At 39.0% G+C, this 14,070-nt stretch overlaps 1 protein-coding gene across 6 annotated transcripts in view; it reads left to right on the forward strand.

Moving 5' to 3' along the window:
- IP3K1 (inositol-trisphosphate 3-kinase-like protein) overlaps positions 1–7,941 on the forward strand; it is an 803,184-nt gene extending 795,243 nt beyond the window's left edge. For all 6 annotated transcript variants that reach the window (XM_067142097.2, XM_067142095.2, XM_067142099.2 and 3 more), the window contains 6 exons: positions 632–898; positions 2,629–3,000; positions 3,098–3,232; positions 4,484–4,657; positions 5,610–5,783; positions 6,937–7,941. In XM_067142097.2, coding sequence (XP_066998198.2) covers positions 632–898; positions 2,629–3,000; positions 3,098–3,232; positions 4,484–4,657; positions 5,610–5,783; positions 6,937–7,020 — 1,206 coding nt within the window. In that variant the 3' untranslated portion in view covers positions 7,021–7,941. The remainder of the gene's footprint in view (positions 1–631; positions 899–2,628; positions 3,001–3,097; positions 3,233–4,483; positions 4,658–5,609; positions 5,784–6,936) is intronic.
- Positions 7,942–14,070: the final 6,129 nt, after the last annotated feature.

A 14,070-nucleotide genomic window follows, 5' to 3' on the forward strand; every position in this document is an offset into this window, starting at 1 on the left:
TGGCAGGTGTAACTTTGAGTCATCTCTGTTGTATCTCCTGAGTAAGAGACGTGATTCAGCTGCTGTTTGCTGTGACGTCTGGAGAATTTTCCCGTATCGCAGATGCACACCAGCATAGGGTGATAGAATTAGCCCGAATAATCGCTTAGGAATTCTTAAACTTTAGTCATAAATGCCGAGAGAGTTGGGCGTGCGGCTAGGGGACTGTACATTAAGGCCACGGTCGCTATCTTCCCAATCCTAGAGCTTTCCCATTCCTTCGATATGTAGAGTGCAACGTTAAACCAGTAGGGGTGAAAAAACCACCACGGTGCATCCTACAACACTGCGGTTGAAACAGCTATGGCATTTTACAGTGTGGTTGTGAAAGCTTATTACTTAATAATAATGGCATTATTTTTTTATGCCCCACTAACTACTTTTGATGGTTTTCGGGGACTCCGAGATGCCGGAATTTTGTCCCGCAGGAGTTATTTTATGTACCAGTAAATCTACGACCGGGCTGAGCGAGGATCGAACCTGCCAAGTTGGGGTCAGAAGGCTAGCGCCTCAACTGTCTGAGCCACTGAGCCCGGCAACTAGTCACTGAGATATACATTTATATTGATCATGTGTGTTGTTTTTGTTTCAGACTGGTGAGAAGGGACTGGATTTCGGGGAGTTGTGGCGCTCCCGTTCCAGTCAGCCTGCAGAGAGTTCTGCCCCCACGGCCAGCGTAACGAGTGTGGCGGCACCCGCTCTTAGCAGCTTCAAGAGGTGGCGGCGTGGAGCTGCCCGCTCAGTGGGCAGGACGCCTAGTGCCACCGATAATGGCATCAAGGAGGTGGCCGGAGTGATACCTGGAACAGGCTCGAAAGCTGGAGACGAAGATCATTCACTGCTGAAGTTCTTAGCTTTGGTAAATATATTAATACATTTCAGAACTCTGAACCACGGTATTGCTTTCCAAGTCCTAGAATTTTACATGGTAGTTATTGGTTTCTGCCTTCTCTAATGGGGCATCCGGTGAACTGGTTTTGGTGATTCCGGCGGATGATAATTTGTGTGTCCTATATTAGCTTACATTGTAAAAACGGCCTCAACAACTTGGCCACCTTAATTTAGCAGTATAAACTTACGAATGTGCGCAGGCAGGATTAAGTGAATCAATTGTTTAACTGAAAAGAGTCCAGGATAGCTTTATTTTTTAATATAAAATCATAGGGTTGAACTGTTACACTATGATCAAAGTATATTTTTTATTGTATGGTTCCTTGGCCCTTAACATCTTACGGAAATGTGGTGTCTTCATATTCATGGCATTTTAATTCTGTCAGACCGAGTGAGTGGCTGTGTGGTTTCGGTCACGTAGCAGTCAGCTTGCATTCGGGAGTTAGTGGGTTCGAAGTACACTGTCGGCAGCCCTGAAGGTTTTCAGTGGTTTCCCATTTTCACACCAGGCTCTTCATTAATTAAGGCCGAGGTCTTTTCCTTCCCACTCCTAGTCCTTCCCTATTCCATCGTCGCCATAAGATCTATCTGTGTTGGTACGACGTAAAGCAAATTTTAAAAAAGACATTGTGTGGCTCCATTTTCTGTCGAAGTGCTTTTCCTCATATGCGCGTTGTTTATTTTGTATTAGGCGAGGTGTCTATTGCTACACAGTTTCCGTCAATTGATTATCAGTTTACGCCGCATTTCCCTTTGAACTTGCTAACCAACAACTTTTGTGAATTCATAATAATTAAACTACTGATCGATTCAGATGACGAAATGGATGGTCGCATTTCTTCATAATTACCAGAGGTATATTATTTAGTGGCATGTTATTATGTACCTTCATAAAGCACTTACAAGTAACGTTGTCTGAACGCGAAGGCCACACCGTGTGCCAAGTTCACGCATGCTATCAGGATGCGCCTCGCGACTTGTCCTGTCCTTTCCGGAAACAATAGTTCCAAGGTTTGACCTCACCGTTGACGGAAATCGGACAACCTTTGGTGAAAGAAGTTGCCAATATGTAATATATGTTAAGTCTGTTCTCCTCACATCTTTAGAACTTGTACCATGTGTTGGTGGTAGTTGTTTTAACGAACAAAATTGTGCAGTTTTCATCTCAGACTCGTTCCATCACGACTGACCGTAGTGGTGCAGTTGGTAAGACATTGTCCTCCTTTTCCAAAGATAGCAGGTTCGATTTCGCCAGTAGTCTATATCATTTGAGAGTTAAAATGAGATAATTTCGTATCGTTGTCTTCCGAATCATTAAAGAACTCTTGAGATACAACATTCAGACACTCCGATGTCTACTAAGGATGGACGAAAAAAAAAAACATGAGCGAGATTGAATTACTGGGAGGTCAGCTAACCATTTGAGAAGATTGTGTTAAAGGTTAAGGCGGTGGCTTGTTCTCAGGGCCGGGTTTAGATGCAAATTCGCTCTCTTGGTCAACTTTTAAGGAAATATTTCGTTACGTGTTTTTTCAATCTTGGAAATCCTTTTCCTCATCCGGTTTGATTTATTATTATTATTATTATTATTATTATTATTATTATTATTATTATTATTATTTAGTAATATATAATCGTAAGACGACGTCATTCATGTTTCATGTGTGCTAATGCATTGGGTTTTCTCTTTTTTTGTAGAATGCTTTGGATTTGACAGCCCCTGCTAGCGACATCCTTTTGAAGAATCGGCAGAATGCGTGGTTCCAGCTGTCGGGCCATCCTGATTGCTTTGCACCCGCTGGTCCGGGAACAATTTGGAAGAAGCGGAGTGGTGGACCCGAAAATGCGGAACGTGAAGTGTATGAGGAACTGGGTTCCGATCCTAACATGCAGGATGTTGTCCCGCGGTACTTCCGAGAAGTGGATTATAGAGGGGAGAAATTTATTGAATTGCAAGATTTACTTCATGGCTTCAATGATCCACACGTGATGGATGTCAAAATGGGAACACGAACCTTCCTGGAGTCAGAAGTTGAAAAGACCACTGCTCGCTGTGATCTTTATCAGAAGGTATGTTGTAGTTGAACTGTAACATTGAGATGCACCTTACAAGGGTTGTTTGTTCGTTGGTTGTATAGTATTAACGGTGTGGAATTTATTTTTGCAGATGGTACAAGTTGATCCAAGTGCTCCATCTCCTGAAGAACACGAAGCAAGAGCTGTAACCAAACTTCGTTACATGCAGTTCAGAGAGCAGCAGAGTTCTACTTGCAGCCAGGGCTTCCGAATTGAAGCAATGAAGGTGAGCTGCGATTAGTTTGTTGTAATTTACCTCGGTAGGGTGTTACCATTTTAGTGGGGAATGCGATAGTTGGAACATCATCGCTGGCTTCTCACGGAGGTGGCCACGGTTCAGTCCCTGCAAGTTTATGTGATATTTTTGAAATGAAAAGTCATGTCTGTGTAGTTCAGATCCTATGTATAGCTGGGAGGGTGGGGTTGGGGCAGGGGGTCCTCTGGCTTTGATCAAATTTATCATAAGTTACTTATATATAAGGGTTTTTGTTAAGAAGGAAGCCAAACTTTCCTGTCAACTTAGTAAAATGTAACCTAAAAACTTTTCAGTCTGTCAAACACACAAATTTCAAAATAAATTATTATAACACTGTAAACATACCTGTAAAAGTAGTACACACTATAATACAACAAAGTTATGTTTCATTCTACAAGAACATCCTCAGATTCTATCAAATCACTTAAATCATGTATGTATATATATATATGTACAGTATTGTTTACGTTGCATAAACTTGTCAGTGATAGAGAGTCAGATGATGATATGAACAAGTATTAACAAATAATGATTGTATAAGTATTCAGTCATCACAATATTAACTTAATGAAATACTTCTGTACTTATCTAGGCAACCGAAGTGTGGTCTGTTGTCTCCAAACACTATTTCAGGACTGTGGTCATGGAGACGCTAACGGAAAGTTTTTTGGGTATGGCATACTGTTCCACCAAGAGGGGAAGGGTAGCAGGGGAGGAATGAGTGGAACGTTGTAGATTCTTCCTATTGGAGAGGGTAGAGGAGGTTTAATTCCTTCTTCGTGTTAAAATCTAGCATTACTGTGCCATGGAGAGGGGATGGCGAAGTAGGGGCGGAGCGAGGGGAGTGTTGTGGAACCTTCCTTCTATCTGCTGGAGAGGGGAGAGAAAGTTTATGTTACATGTTATATAAAAGGGACATAAAATGCAGTTAACGGATTCCAATGCCTGGTCTCCTGCCACCTCAAGTATATCTTTGTGTATTCATTCATGTTGGGGCTTAAGATCATAAGTCAAAAATAGCTAGTTTTCAGGACAGAAGCTTGATTTTTTTCAAAACAGTGATAACATTAATTGGAGGAAGTTTGAAATGAAAAAAACTTCAACATGTTTCAGGGAATTGATTTATTTTCACTGTATAATAAGAACACATTGAGTAATGTACATGACATGTGATATTAATACTAATTTTGATACTAATTTACCTTTTTTTATTGTTTTCAGCTCCGTGGAGCACCTCCTTTGACAGATCTTAAGAAAGTCAAGTCTCGAGAAGAAGTGATGGTCACCATGGCATTGTTCTTGGGTGGTCGAGAGGACACTCGGCAGCGCTTGGTAGCAAGATTGCGAGAAATAAGAACCAAATTTGAGCAGTGTGAATACTTCAGAAAACATGAGGTAAGATCAGTTAATAAGTCTTGCATACCTTACATAGGTAGTTAAATGAGATATTGCTGGGCCATTTTCATTTATGTGATACCCTGAACTGCTGCTGGTAAATTTGTCTTCAGTATCATCAGAATATCATTAACTTCTATTCTCGATTCAACTCTCCTTCTTGCATACTTCAGTTTTTTTAGTAAAACTAGAATGTGAACCTTAAAATGTGCTCTTTCTTCCTGTTGGGACTGCAAACACCTCTTTACTTCTCTCCTAACTGACCACTGTTTGAGAGCATGAGGGTTGTATACATTCATTATTTGCAGTTTTTGGATGGACATGAAATCCAGATAATTGAATGGTGGGGAAATTTTAAAGGCAGCTTTTGTAAAAGAGATGTATGCTGGACCTTGGCTCTTCTACATGTATTGTATATTTTTGGAATCTGTAAAACAGATTTATTTCAAAGAAGAAAAATTGTTCAAATGAAAATAATGGTTTCAATAATTTAAGTGTAAAATATAGCTAATTACTCTAATGGTAAAGTATTAAATCCTGATCTTAAAACTGGAAGTATTATGTGTATAGAACAGTTTAATGATGCTGGTTAACAATTTTGACAAACACACGACCGTAGGACCGTGTGGTTGTATTATTTGGCTAAATGTGGCCTCATCTTCCTTCCAGTGAAAGACCTGAAATATTACCTTCCTTGAAACAAATATTAGCAAGGGAAGACCCTTAGATCTCTCTCGTAAGACATTAGTGAAGAGGTGTTGCTGAAGTGCCCATACAAATAGGGCAGCTTGTTACAGTGGACATAGTTAGATTTTACTTGCCATTTCTCTTTAATATTTCACTCCAGGGAGAAAGCAAATGGAAACTTCTTTCCTTCTATTTTAATTTATTTGAATTTTATGTTGTTGTATTTTTAAATAGGTTTTATAAAGTTTTTGTCCTTCTTCCATAGGTAGTTGGCAGTAGTATCTTCATGATATATGACGACACCAAAGTTGGAGCCTGGATTATAGATTTTGCTAAAACTCATCCTGTACCTGATGGTGCTACTGTAAATCACAGACAGCCCTGGATACAAGGGAATCACGAAGAAGGCTTCCTTTTCGGACTGGACTCTCTCATAAGTGTAAGTATTGGAAATTAATAAATATGTATATGTGATGATAGGTTTTAGATGTAGTTCTGAGGATGACTTTAAATAAAGTAGAATTTTAAGTGTCTCAGTTGTATCATCATCATCAATTCCCCTTATCCAGGTGACACCAGATGGGGGCAAATATGGTTCCTCTCCACTTCGTCCTATCTCTCCACCATTCCTCATCTGACGTTGTATTCCAGTGAAGGTTCTTGTTCTTTAGAGTCCATCCATTGCAATCTTGATCTCCCTCGTCCTCTCCTCCCTGTCATCTGTCTCTCCAGTGCTTGTCTTGGTAGTCTTTCCATTAATTGGATTAATTCATGATAAAAACCAAGTCTAAAAGTTAACATAATGAGTAAATATCACAAGATGTCTGCTACAGCCGTTAAATATGTATATTTTAATTGCTAATTAATTGGTGTATCTATCAGGGCGGGACACTAGAGTAGGGGATAGGAACACACAAAGGGAAATACAATGAGTGCTAGAATGAGCAGAGTTTAAGGGTCAACTTGAAAATACAAATTGACAAGGATAAAGTCTTGAAAGGAAAACAAGAACACATTTTCTAATAGTGCTCAAACAGTATATCTCTACTACAAGTAATGCAATTTACCATTTCTTTCTATTTGCGTGTGGAATATTCTAAAAGTTAAAATCGCGTCTCTGTGGTTTGGATTCCACGTAAAATGGGAGGTCTCCTGGTTATGACCTGATATCAGCAGTCATTGAAATCTGCGTGTTGCAAATTTTCTACAGTACTTCTGTATTTCTTGTATTATCCCTCCATCTTATTTTTAGCACTCTTCTTCCTATTATTTCAAATGCCATCAGTATTTTTTCCTTTCTTTGTACATTTTTTTTTTTCATGCTGCCCATTGATACATGTGAAGTTAACTTCAGCTTATAAATGGACTACAGTGTAGCTATCCTATACCATGACATATTGTTTAGATTACTTTTTTATTTTTTTCTTTGTCCAGTTTACTCTTTTCTATCATGTAATATTCCATTTTCCATCCCATTTTTTCCATTCTTATATGCCCCTAATACCCATCCAGTCATTGCCTCTCATTTCCTGTCTTGTTAATATTCCAGAGCATATAGAATTATGAACTAAAAAATATCTCTATTTTTGCAGGTTATGGAGGAAGTGAATTTGGGCCCCTCACAAAGCCATGCTAGTGCTTTCAAACCTGCTTCAACAGTCCCCTTAAAATCTTGAAAGAAGTACAACATTCGTCTTCAGACCTTCGAGCATGAATTGTGGCAACTTAATGCAGATGTCGCTTGCATTTGAACCAATCAAAATCTTCAAATTCTATTTCTGATCGTAAGAACTGGTAAGAAGATCTCACTTGTAGTGATGTGGTAGAGACACAGTGCTGGATAATAATAGTGATGGCTGCCTGTTAAATAAACAAACAACGTTGATTTGTATATTTTAAGAACCAAGCTCTAGTGGTGCTATTGAGGCAGTCATGGACCCTACTGGGCATTTCTTTCTAGTCTTTGAGAACTTCATATTTGTACAGATGATGATGATGATGATGATGATGATGATGATGATGCATTGTATTGCTGTCATTGTGCTTCATCATCGTACAGTATTTGTATGCTTCTTTTTTATGTATGAAATAATAAATAATTTAATAATTTGCATAATTAATAAATAATGTAGATTTTTAACATGTTATCTAATTTTTTGTAGTTCCACTTTACAGGTAAAATAATCAAACATGCAATGTTGTGTATTAGGAAAAGAGGTTGAAGTTAGGAAGTTTCATTGAAGATTTTATGTCAAGATATTTTGCATGGAAAAAATACTTATTTCTAGGTTGATTAACAACATAGTTCTGATTTTGTTTTATTAAGTAAATTTTCTCATCCTGTCTGATAAGTGGAACTTACTTTTTTGAAACTTGGAGAATTGCAGAGTGGAGACCCTAGTGGCATTTGCTTTCTTCAATTCTCATTATACTGATTTCTGTACAGGCATGTAATGTGTTTTCGAATCTCTGTCTCCTAACCAGAGATGCATTTTCTAAGGCTCGCTGAAACTGTACTGGTATTCACTTTGCATGTGCGATGTTTATTTATTCAATGCTGCTTTGTATCAAATAAAGAAGAAGATAACTATCTATTATGTCTTCTCTTATTTCCAACATTTTGACTTCCCCTATTTCCTAATATTCCTTGGCGACCAGTGCTTAGTAGCGTGTATTTCAGTCTCCAGGTTTATCAGTGATTTGAAGGTGTAAGATCGGCATTTACGTGTGGAGCTCTCAACTAAGTGATAAGTAAAACTACCGTGCTACGAACAGCCAGTTCAAAGTGTATCACAAGTAATTAAGAACATAATCCTTCTTGTAAACAGCCATGCCAGGGAAAGGAAAGGTTGCAACAACAGACAGCCCAGTGAAGCGCGCCCTACAGGAAGCTCTGAGAGACAAGGAAACACTCGCCATGCTAGCAAACATCATACAAGACCAGGTAACCAGGGCCGTTATAGACCAACTTAAAGCTACGATAGATTTTAATACGAAAGTAATCGAGGAAATGAGGGAAGCGCTCGAAGCCAGAGACAAGACAATATCAGACCTCAGGGAACAGCTCGAAACTAAGACCGATGCTCTCGAACAATATCAACGGCGGCAATCACTGCATGTGTTTGGGGTGCGGGAATTGAATGGTGAGGACACGGACAAAATTGTCACCGAGCTAGCTTACAGTATTGGAGTACATTTAACGCACGAGGACATAGACAGAAGTCACAGGGTAGGCAAGATGAATACAGATAAGCCACATCCGATAATAGTGAAGTTCGTGTCGTACCGCAAACGGAACGAACTATTCAAATCTAAAAAGAAACTGAAAGGAACGGGCAAAACGATTAGAGAAGACCTCACATCAATCAGGATGAAACTGTTGCAAGAAGCGATCACTAGATTTTCTGTGTCCAATTGTTGGACAATAGACGGTACAATTATTGTGAAACACAATGGTGTGAAATATCGTGCATCGAGCTGAGCGGAATTGGACAGGATTAAATAAACCGACAGACCGAAACTAACATGGCACTACACATTTTACAGTTTTAACTTAGACACTGGACTTTTAATTACTAGACTATAATTACTATTCAAACTATTACTTTTAGATTATATCTTCATTAGATTTACATATAATAACTAGGCAAGCCTGCCTATTGCCATTCCTTGATGGATGCAGTACTTTTGTATCCATCTCTTGGCACAGGCCAGAGCAAAGTGTAGCTTCCACTTAAGTCCCAGTCTCATCCATGGCTGTGACAATATGGAAGCTGCTGGGGTATGGGTGGTGCTGAGTAATGACACTCGGAGCACAAATAGTGTCTGAGTGTTATGAAAGGTGTTGCTCATAGGGTCAGTCGTGCTGCAGTGGCACATTCTGGCCCAGTGAGGAAAGCAATGGCAAACTACCTCACTCCTCATCTTGCCTAGTACGCCTCATTTGGGCTCTGCCATTGGTTTTTGCAGTTTTCCTATAACTGCATTGCCTTTGGTGGTGCTATTTGAGGATCCAACCAGCCTCTGGGCTGATGACCTAACAGACAGACAACTAGGCAAGATAGTGTACAGGTTGGCAACTCAAAGTGAGAGTGCTGAACATACTTCTATTTTCGGCAAGGTTACTGGTGGTCAGCTGAGCGGAATCTCCACTCCCATACTTACCCAGCCCCCTAATACTAATCCCCTTACAAATGCTTTTAACAACTTTCCAAATTCCTTACAGGTAGTACATGCTAACGTTCAAAGTCTAATTCCTCACTTCCACGAACTCCGTAACATAATTGCTAATGTCAACCCTCACATCGTCATGAACGGGGAAACATGGATGAAACCTTGGTTGCCAGATTCTCTTGACCACCTTGATCCGAAATGTTTGCACAGGTAAAGCCAGCGGCGGAGTAGCTATGTGTATTAGGAATGACCTAAAATATAAAATAATCTACAAAACAATTAGTGAATACTGCGCAAGGCCTGAGTTCATGTTCATTGAAATTGAGGCTTTAGGTGTAAAGTGTTTACTGAGTGTTGTGTATCGCCCATCAAAGATTGGATACATCACCGACCTTGAAGACATCTTACTTGACCTCTCACCCAGGTATGAGCATGTTTTATTACTAGGAGACCTCAATACTGACATCCTTAATGACAAAATGACTGAGACTAAACAACTAATCAACATATTTTAATCTTGTAACATGACTATTTTGCCACTTGACCCAACACATCACACAGCCACGTCACATACATTACTGGACTTAATCGTGACGAATAACCCTGACAGGGTACTGACCCACGGGCAAATGTCTGCTTGCGGACTATCCAATCACGACTTAATTTATTTAGCTTATTCACTTAAATGCCCCAAGTACAGACCTAAATTAATTACATTCCGAGACCTAAAAAGTATATATAACTAAGCCCTATTAGAAGACGCTGCAAACATACCTTGGCTTAATGTCCATATTTTAGATAATATAGATGATAAAGAGGAGTTCTTAAACACAACTGCTAGCTCTTCTTAACAAACACGCGCCAAAACGCATTGCTCACGTAACACGCCCTGCGGCTCCATGGATGACTCAGGAAATATGAGACTTAATGACAGAGAGAGAGACAAAGCTTTCAGAAAATTTAAAACTAGCCAAATACCAAACGATTTTGACCTGTACAAGACCCTTCGTAACAGGACCACACAGGCCATAAGGAATGCTAAAATAAGACACTCACAGAGCATTTTGCTAACCTGGAACACGACAACAATCTGGAAAGCCGTTAAAAAAAATGGGCATAGATGGAAAGAAAATACATACTGCTGAGATTAAACTATCACTGGATGATTTAAACCAATACCTTACTACAAGACCCATTAACATTGACGAGACAACAAAAGAACAGAAGATTAACAAAATTCTAAACAATGGCAATACTAACAATGGAGGAGAAAAGTTTTATTTTTCCCTCGTAACTCCGGCAGAAGTGAGACAAACTGTACGATCAATAAAGACAAACTGCGACAGGATGTGACGAGATTGTTCCACAGTTACTGTTAAAAACTCTAGACGTAATCCTACCAACCCTAACCCACATCATTAATACCTCACTGATAACCGGCATATTCCCTTCCCTTTGGAAATACGCAATTGTTCGCCCACTCCCCAAGACCAACAATCCCGTGGAACCCAAAGACTTTCGATCCATTTGCGTTTTACCATTTCTGTCCAAAATTTTGGAGAAAATAGTTCACAGACAAATAACCGCATATTTAAATAACAATATGCTTCTTGACAAATACCAGTCTGGTTTTAGAAGCAATCATAGCACACCTACTGCACTGCCTAAAGTTACAAACGACATAGGAATAGCTATGGATAAGGAAGAAGTTACTGTTTTAACTCTTCTAGACCTTAGTAAGGCCTTCGACTGCGTTGACACTGACATACTAATAGCAGAATTACGTGCTCTTAATTTCTCACAAAGCACACTGTCCTGGATGTATTCCTATCTCTCTGATCGCCGGCAGTGTGTATCTACAGGTGAAAATTTCTCTTCATGGCAATCTGTAGAGACTGGAATACAATAGGGGTCAGAGCTAGCGCCACTCTTATTTTTGATCTTCATTTCAGGACTAACGCAAGTAATTAAACATTGTCAATATCATGTGTATGCAGACGACATACAGATATGTACATATGCACATCCTCTTGACTTACGGACTGCAATAAATTATATGAATGACGACCTAGGAAGAATATGTAGGTGGACCGATTACCATGCACTAAAAATCAATGCCCAAAAATCGCAGTGTATTCTTTTAGCTACCCAAAAACCCACGCACGACTTACAGATGTCCATACCCACTCAGTAACATTAAGAGGCACTCGGTTACAATTCAAAGACACAGTTAAAAACTTAGGAATGATAATGGATAAAAACCTTAGTTGGAATGATCAAGTAACAGGTATATGTCAGCGAGTGTTTTATTGCTTACATTCCCTTAAAAACTCAGAGATTTACTCCCCAAAAATGTAAGAAAACTGCTTATCCAAAGTATGGTAATGCCAATATTCGACTACTGTGACGTAGTATACAGTAATCTGAACGCCTCACTTTCCATCAAGCTCCAAAAGGCACATAACGTATGCGTTAGATTTATTTCAGATATACCAAGGTTTAGCCATATTTCTCCCGCATTTGGTTGGCTTTCATGGCTACGCTTAAGAGAACGATGAAGTTTACACACTCTTTCCCTGTTACATCGTATACTGAACCTTAACACACCTGAATACCTTGCCACACAATTCCATTACCTAGCATCACCTTCTAGTATTCCTACCAGATCATCATCCACCGCAGTACTAAGCATTCCCATTCACCATTCAACTGGCTACAGTAGATCATTTGTAGTCGCCGCCAGCCGAATTTGGAATTCCCTACCTGCTGAAATTAGGAGCGTGTCAAACCACCTCCGCTTTAAGAAACTCTGTCACACCTGGTCAATAAGTAATAATAATTTCTTCTAACATAGTAGGATTAGATCATAGCTAAGTATTTAGGTTAATTAAAACATTTAATTGATACCTTAAGATATTAAACTGTAGATAATTTAGTGTATATTTAACTCTTCATGTAGGTGTATGTATGGTTGGACAGAATAGCAGGCTTCATAGCCTGAGTCCCGCTGTATAAAACAAGACAATAAATAATAATAATAATAATAATAAGTACTACAACAATTTTACAAAAAATAATCCAGTGGTTAGGTATCAAAAATTGATTTCACCATGCAGAAATTTAGGGGGTTTAGATTTTTGATATGTTTTAGCGTATTTACTTGTATAATTTTCCCCCTTTTTAAAATTTTTTTCGAGCTTAAAAATGGGGAGGGAAAATTATGCGAATCTAAATTTAAAATGGAAATGAAAAAAATTGAACATAATTACCTTACTTACGTTACAAAATTTATTTAGGCCTAAAATAGTATGAAATAATTGAAAATATGTATGACACAATTTTAACAAGTCAAAGGCAATAATACGTTCCCGAGCAATAATTGTATGGAAACTGTTGCCTTTTAATGTCACGTGAGAATTTGCTGAAGATAGGAGCCAGATATCTGAAATAAATTAGAATACCGTATTGGGGTAAAATCTGTAAAATTGCGTACGCTAATACATATTTCACTTCAAAGAAATAGACTTGCCATGTCATTCGTCACTTTCCTCCAAAGCCGTCAGTAATGAATTACTCCCATTCTCTCCCATCCGCTTCTTAATTACAAATCTATGAAACTGCACGATTTTTCAATCAATCAATCAATCAATCAATACTGATCTGCATTTAGGGCAGTCACCCAGGTGGCAGATTCCCTATCTATTGTTTTCCTAGCCTTGTCTTAAATGATTTCAAAGAAAATGGAAATTTATTGAACATCTCCCTTGGTAAGTTATTCCAATCACTGTGGTCCTTCAGAAGTTGCTGACATGGAGATGTCCTTCGAAGAGAAAGATTGTTCCTTTTCATGAACCGACAAAGCCACCCTCTCCTTGCTTTAAATTTGGGAATTTTCAAGGTTTTAGCTAATTCTACAGCCTTTAACTGGAGCATCTCGTGGGAAACTGAAAAATTTCTGAATTGATTTACGTAAGAAACAACTTCCTTTCCAATTTCTGGATGCTTCCCGTTTTTGGTCACCGAAAAGATAAAAGCTGTTTTCTTGATACACTGTAATTCTTCTTTCTGCTTCCGCCAGTGATGGTGTTATGGAAAATTTATGAGATGCGGCGTGATTGCCATTATTTTCAGCAAATTCTATTACAGACAATTTAAATTGGGTGTCATAACTACTGTTTTTTCTTTCCCATCACGTCACTAACAAACATTTCGCACAACAATTCACACATAAGAACACTGGTGAAAAAGATTACTGTGCATGTGTGAGTCACAGCTGAAAACAAGGGCGAGTTAGGCTAACAGTCACAGGTGTGTTCTGGCCCTGGGCACTGGAATGTAGAGTAATCGGTCACTTCTTCCTCTCCTAGCATGGTAAACATGAACTGGAATTTCCAAACTAGTTCCCGATTTCCGTACATCGGCATGATTCACGAAGGTGAGGTAAGCCCGTGGTTCACAACTAGTGGGAACCATAGACAAAACAAGGGGGGAGGGGGGGAAATATGATTTTTTTCCCATATTTCTGTTCTAAAAATTGGGGAGGGAAAATTACA

The sequence above is a fragment of the Anabrus simplex genome, chromosome 2 (assembly GCF_040414725.1).
Source record: "Anabrus simplex isolate iqAnaSimp1 chromosome 2, ASM4041472v1, whole genome shotgun sequence".
Classification (NCBI taxonomy): domain Eukaryota; kingdom Metazoa; phylum Arthropoda; class Insecta; order Orthoptera; family Tettigoniidae; genus Anabrus; species Anabrus simplex.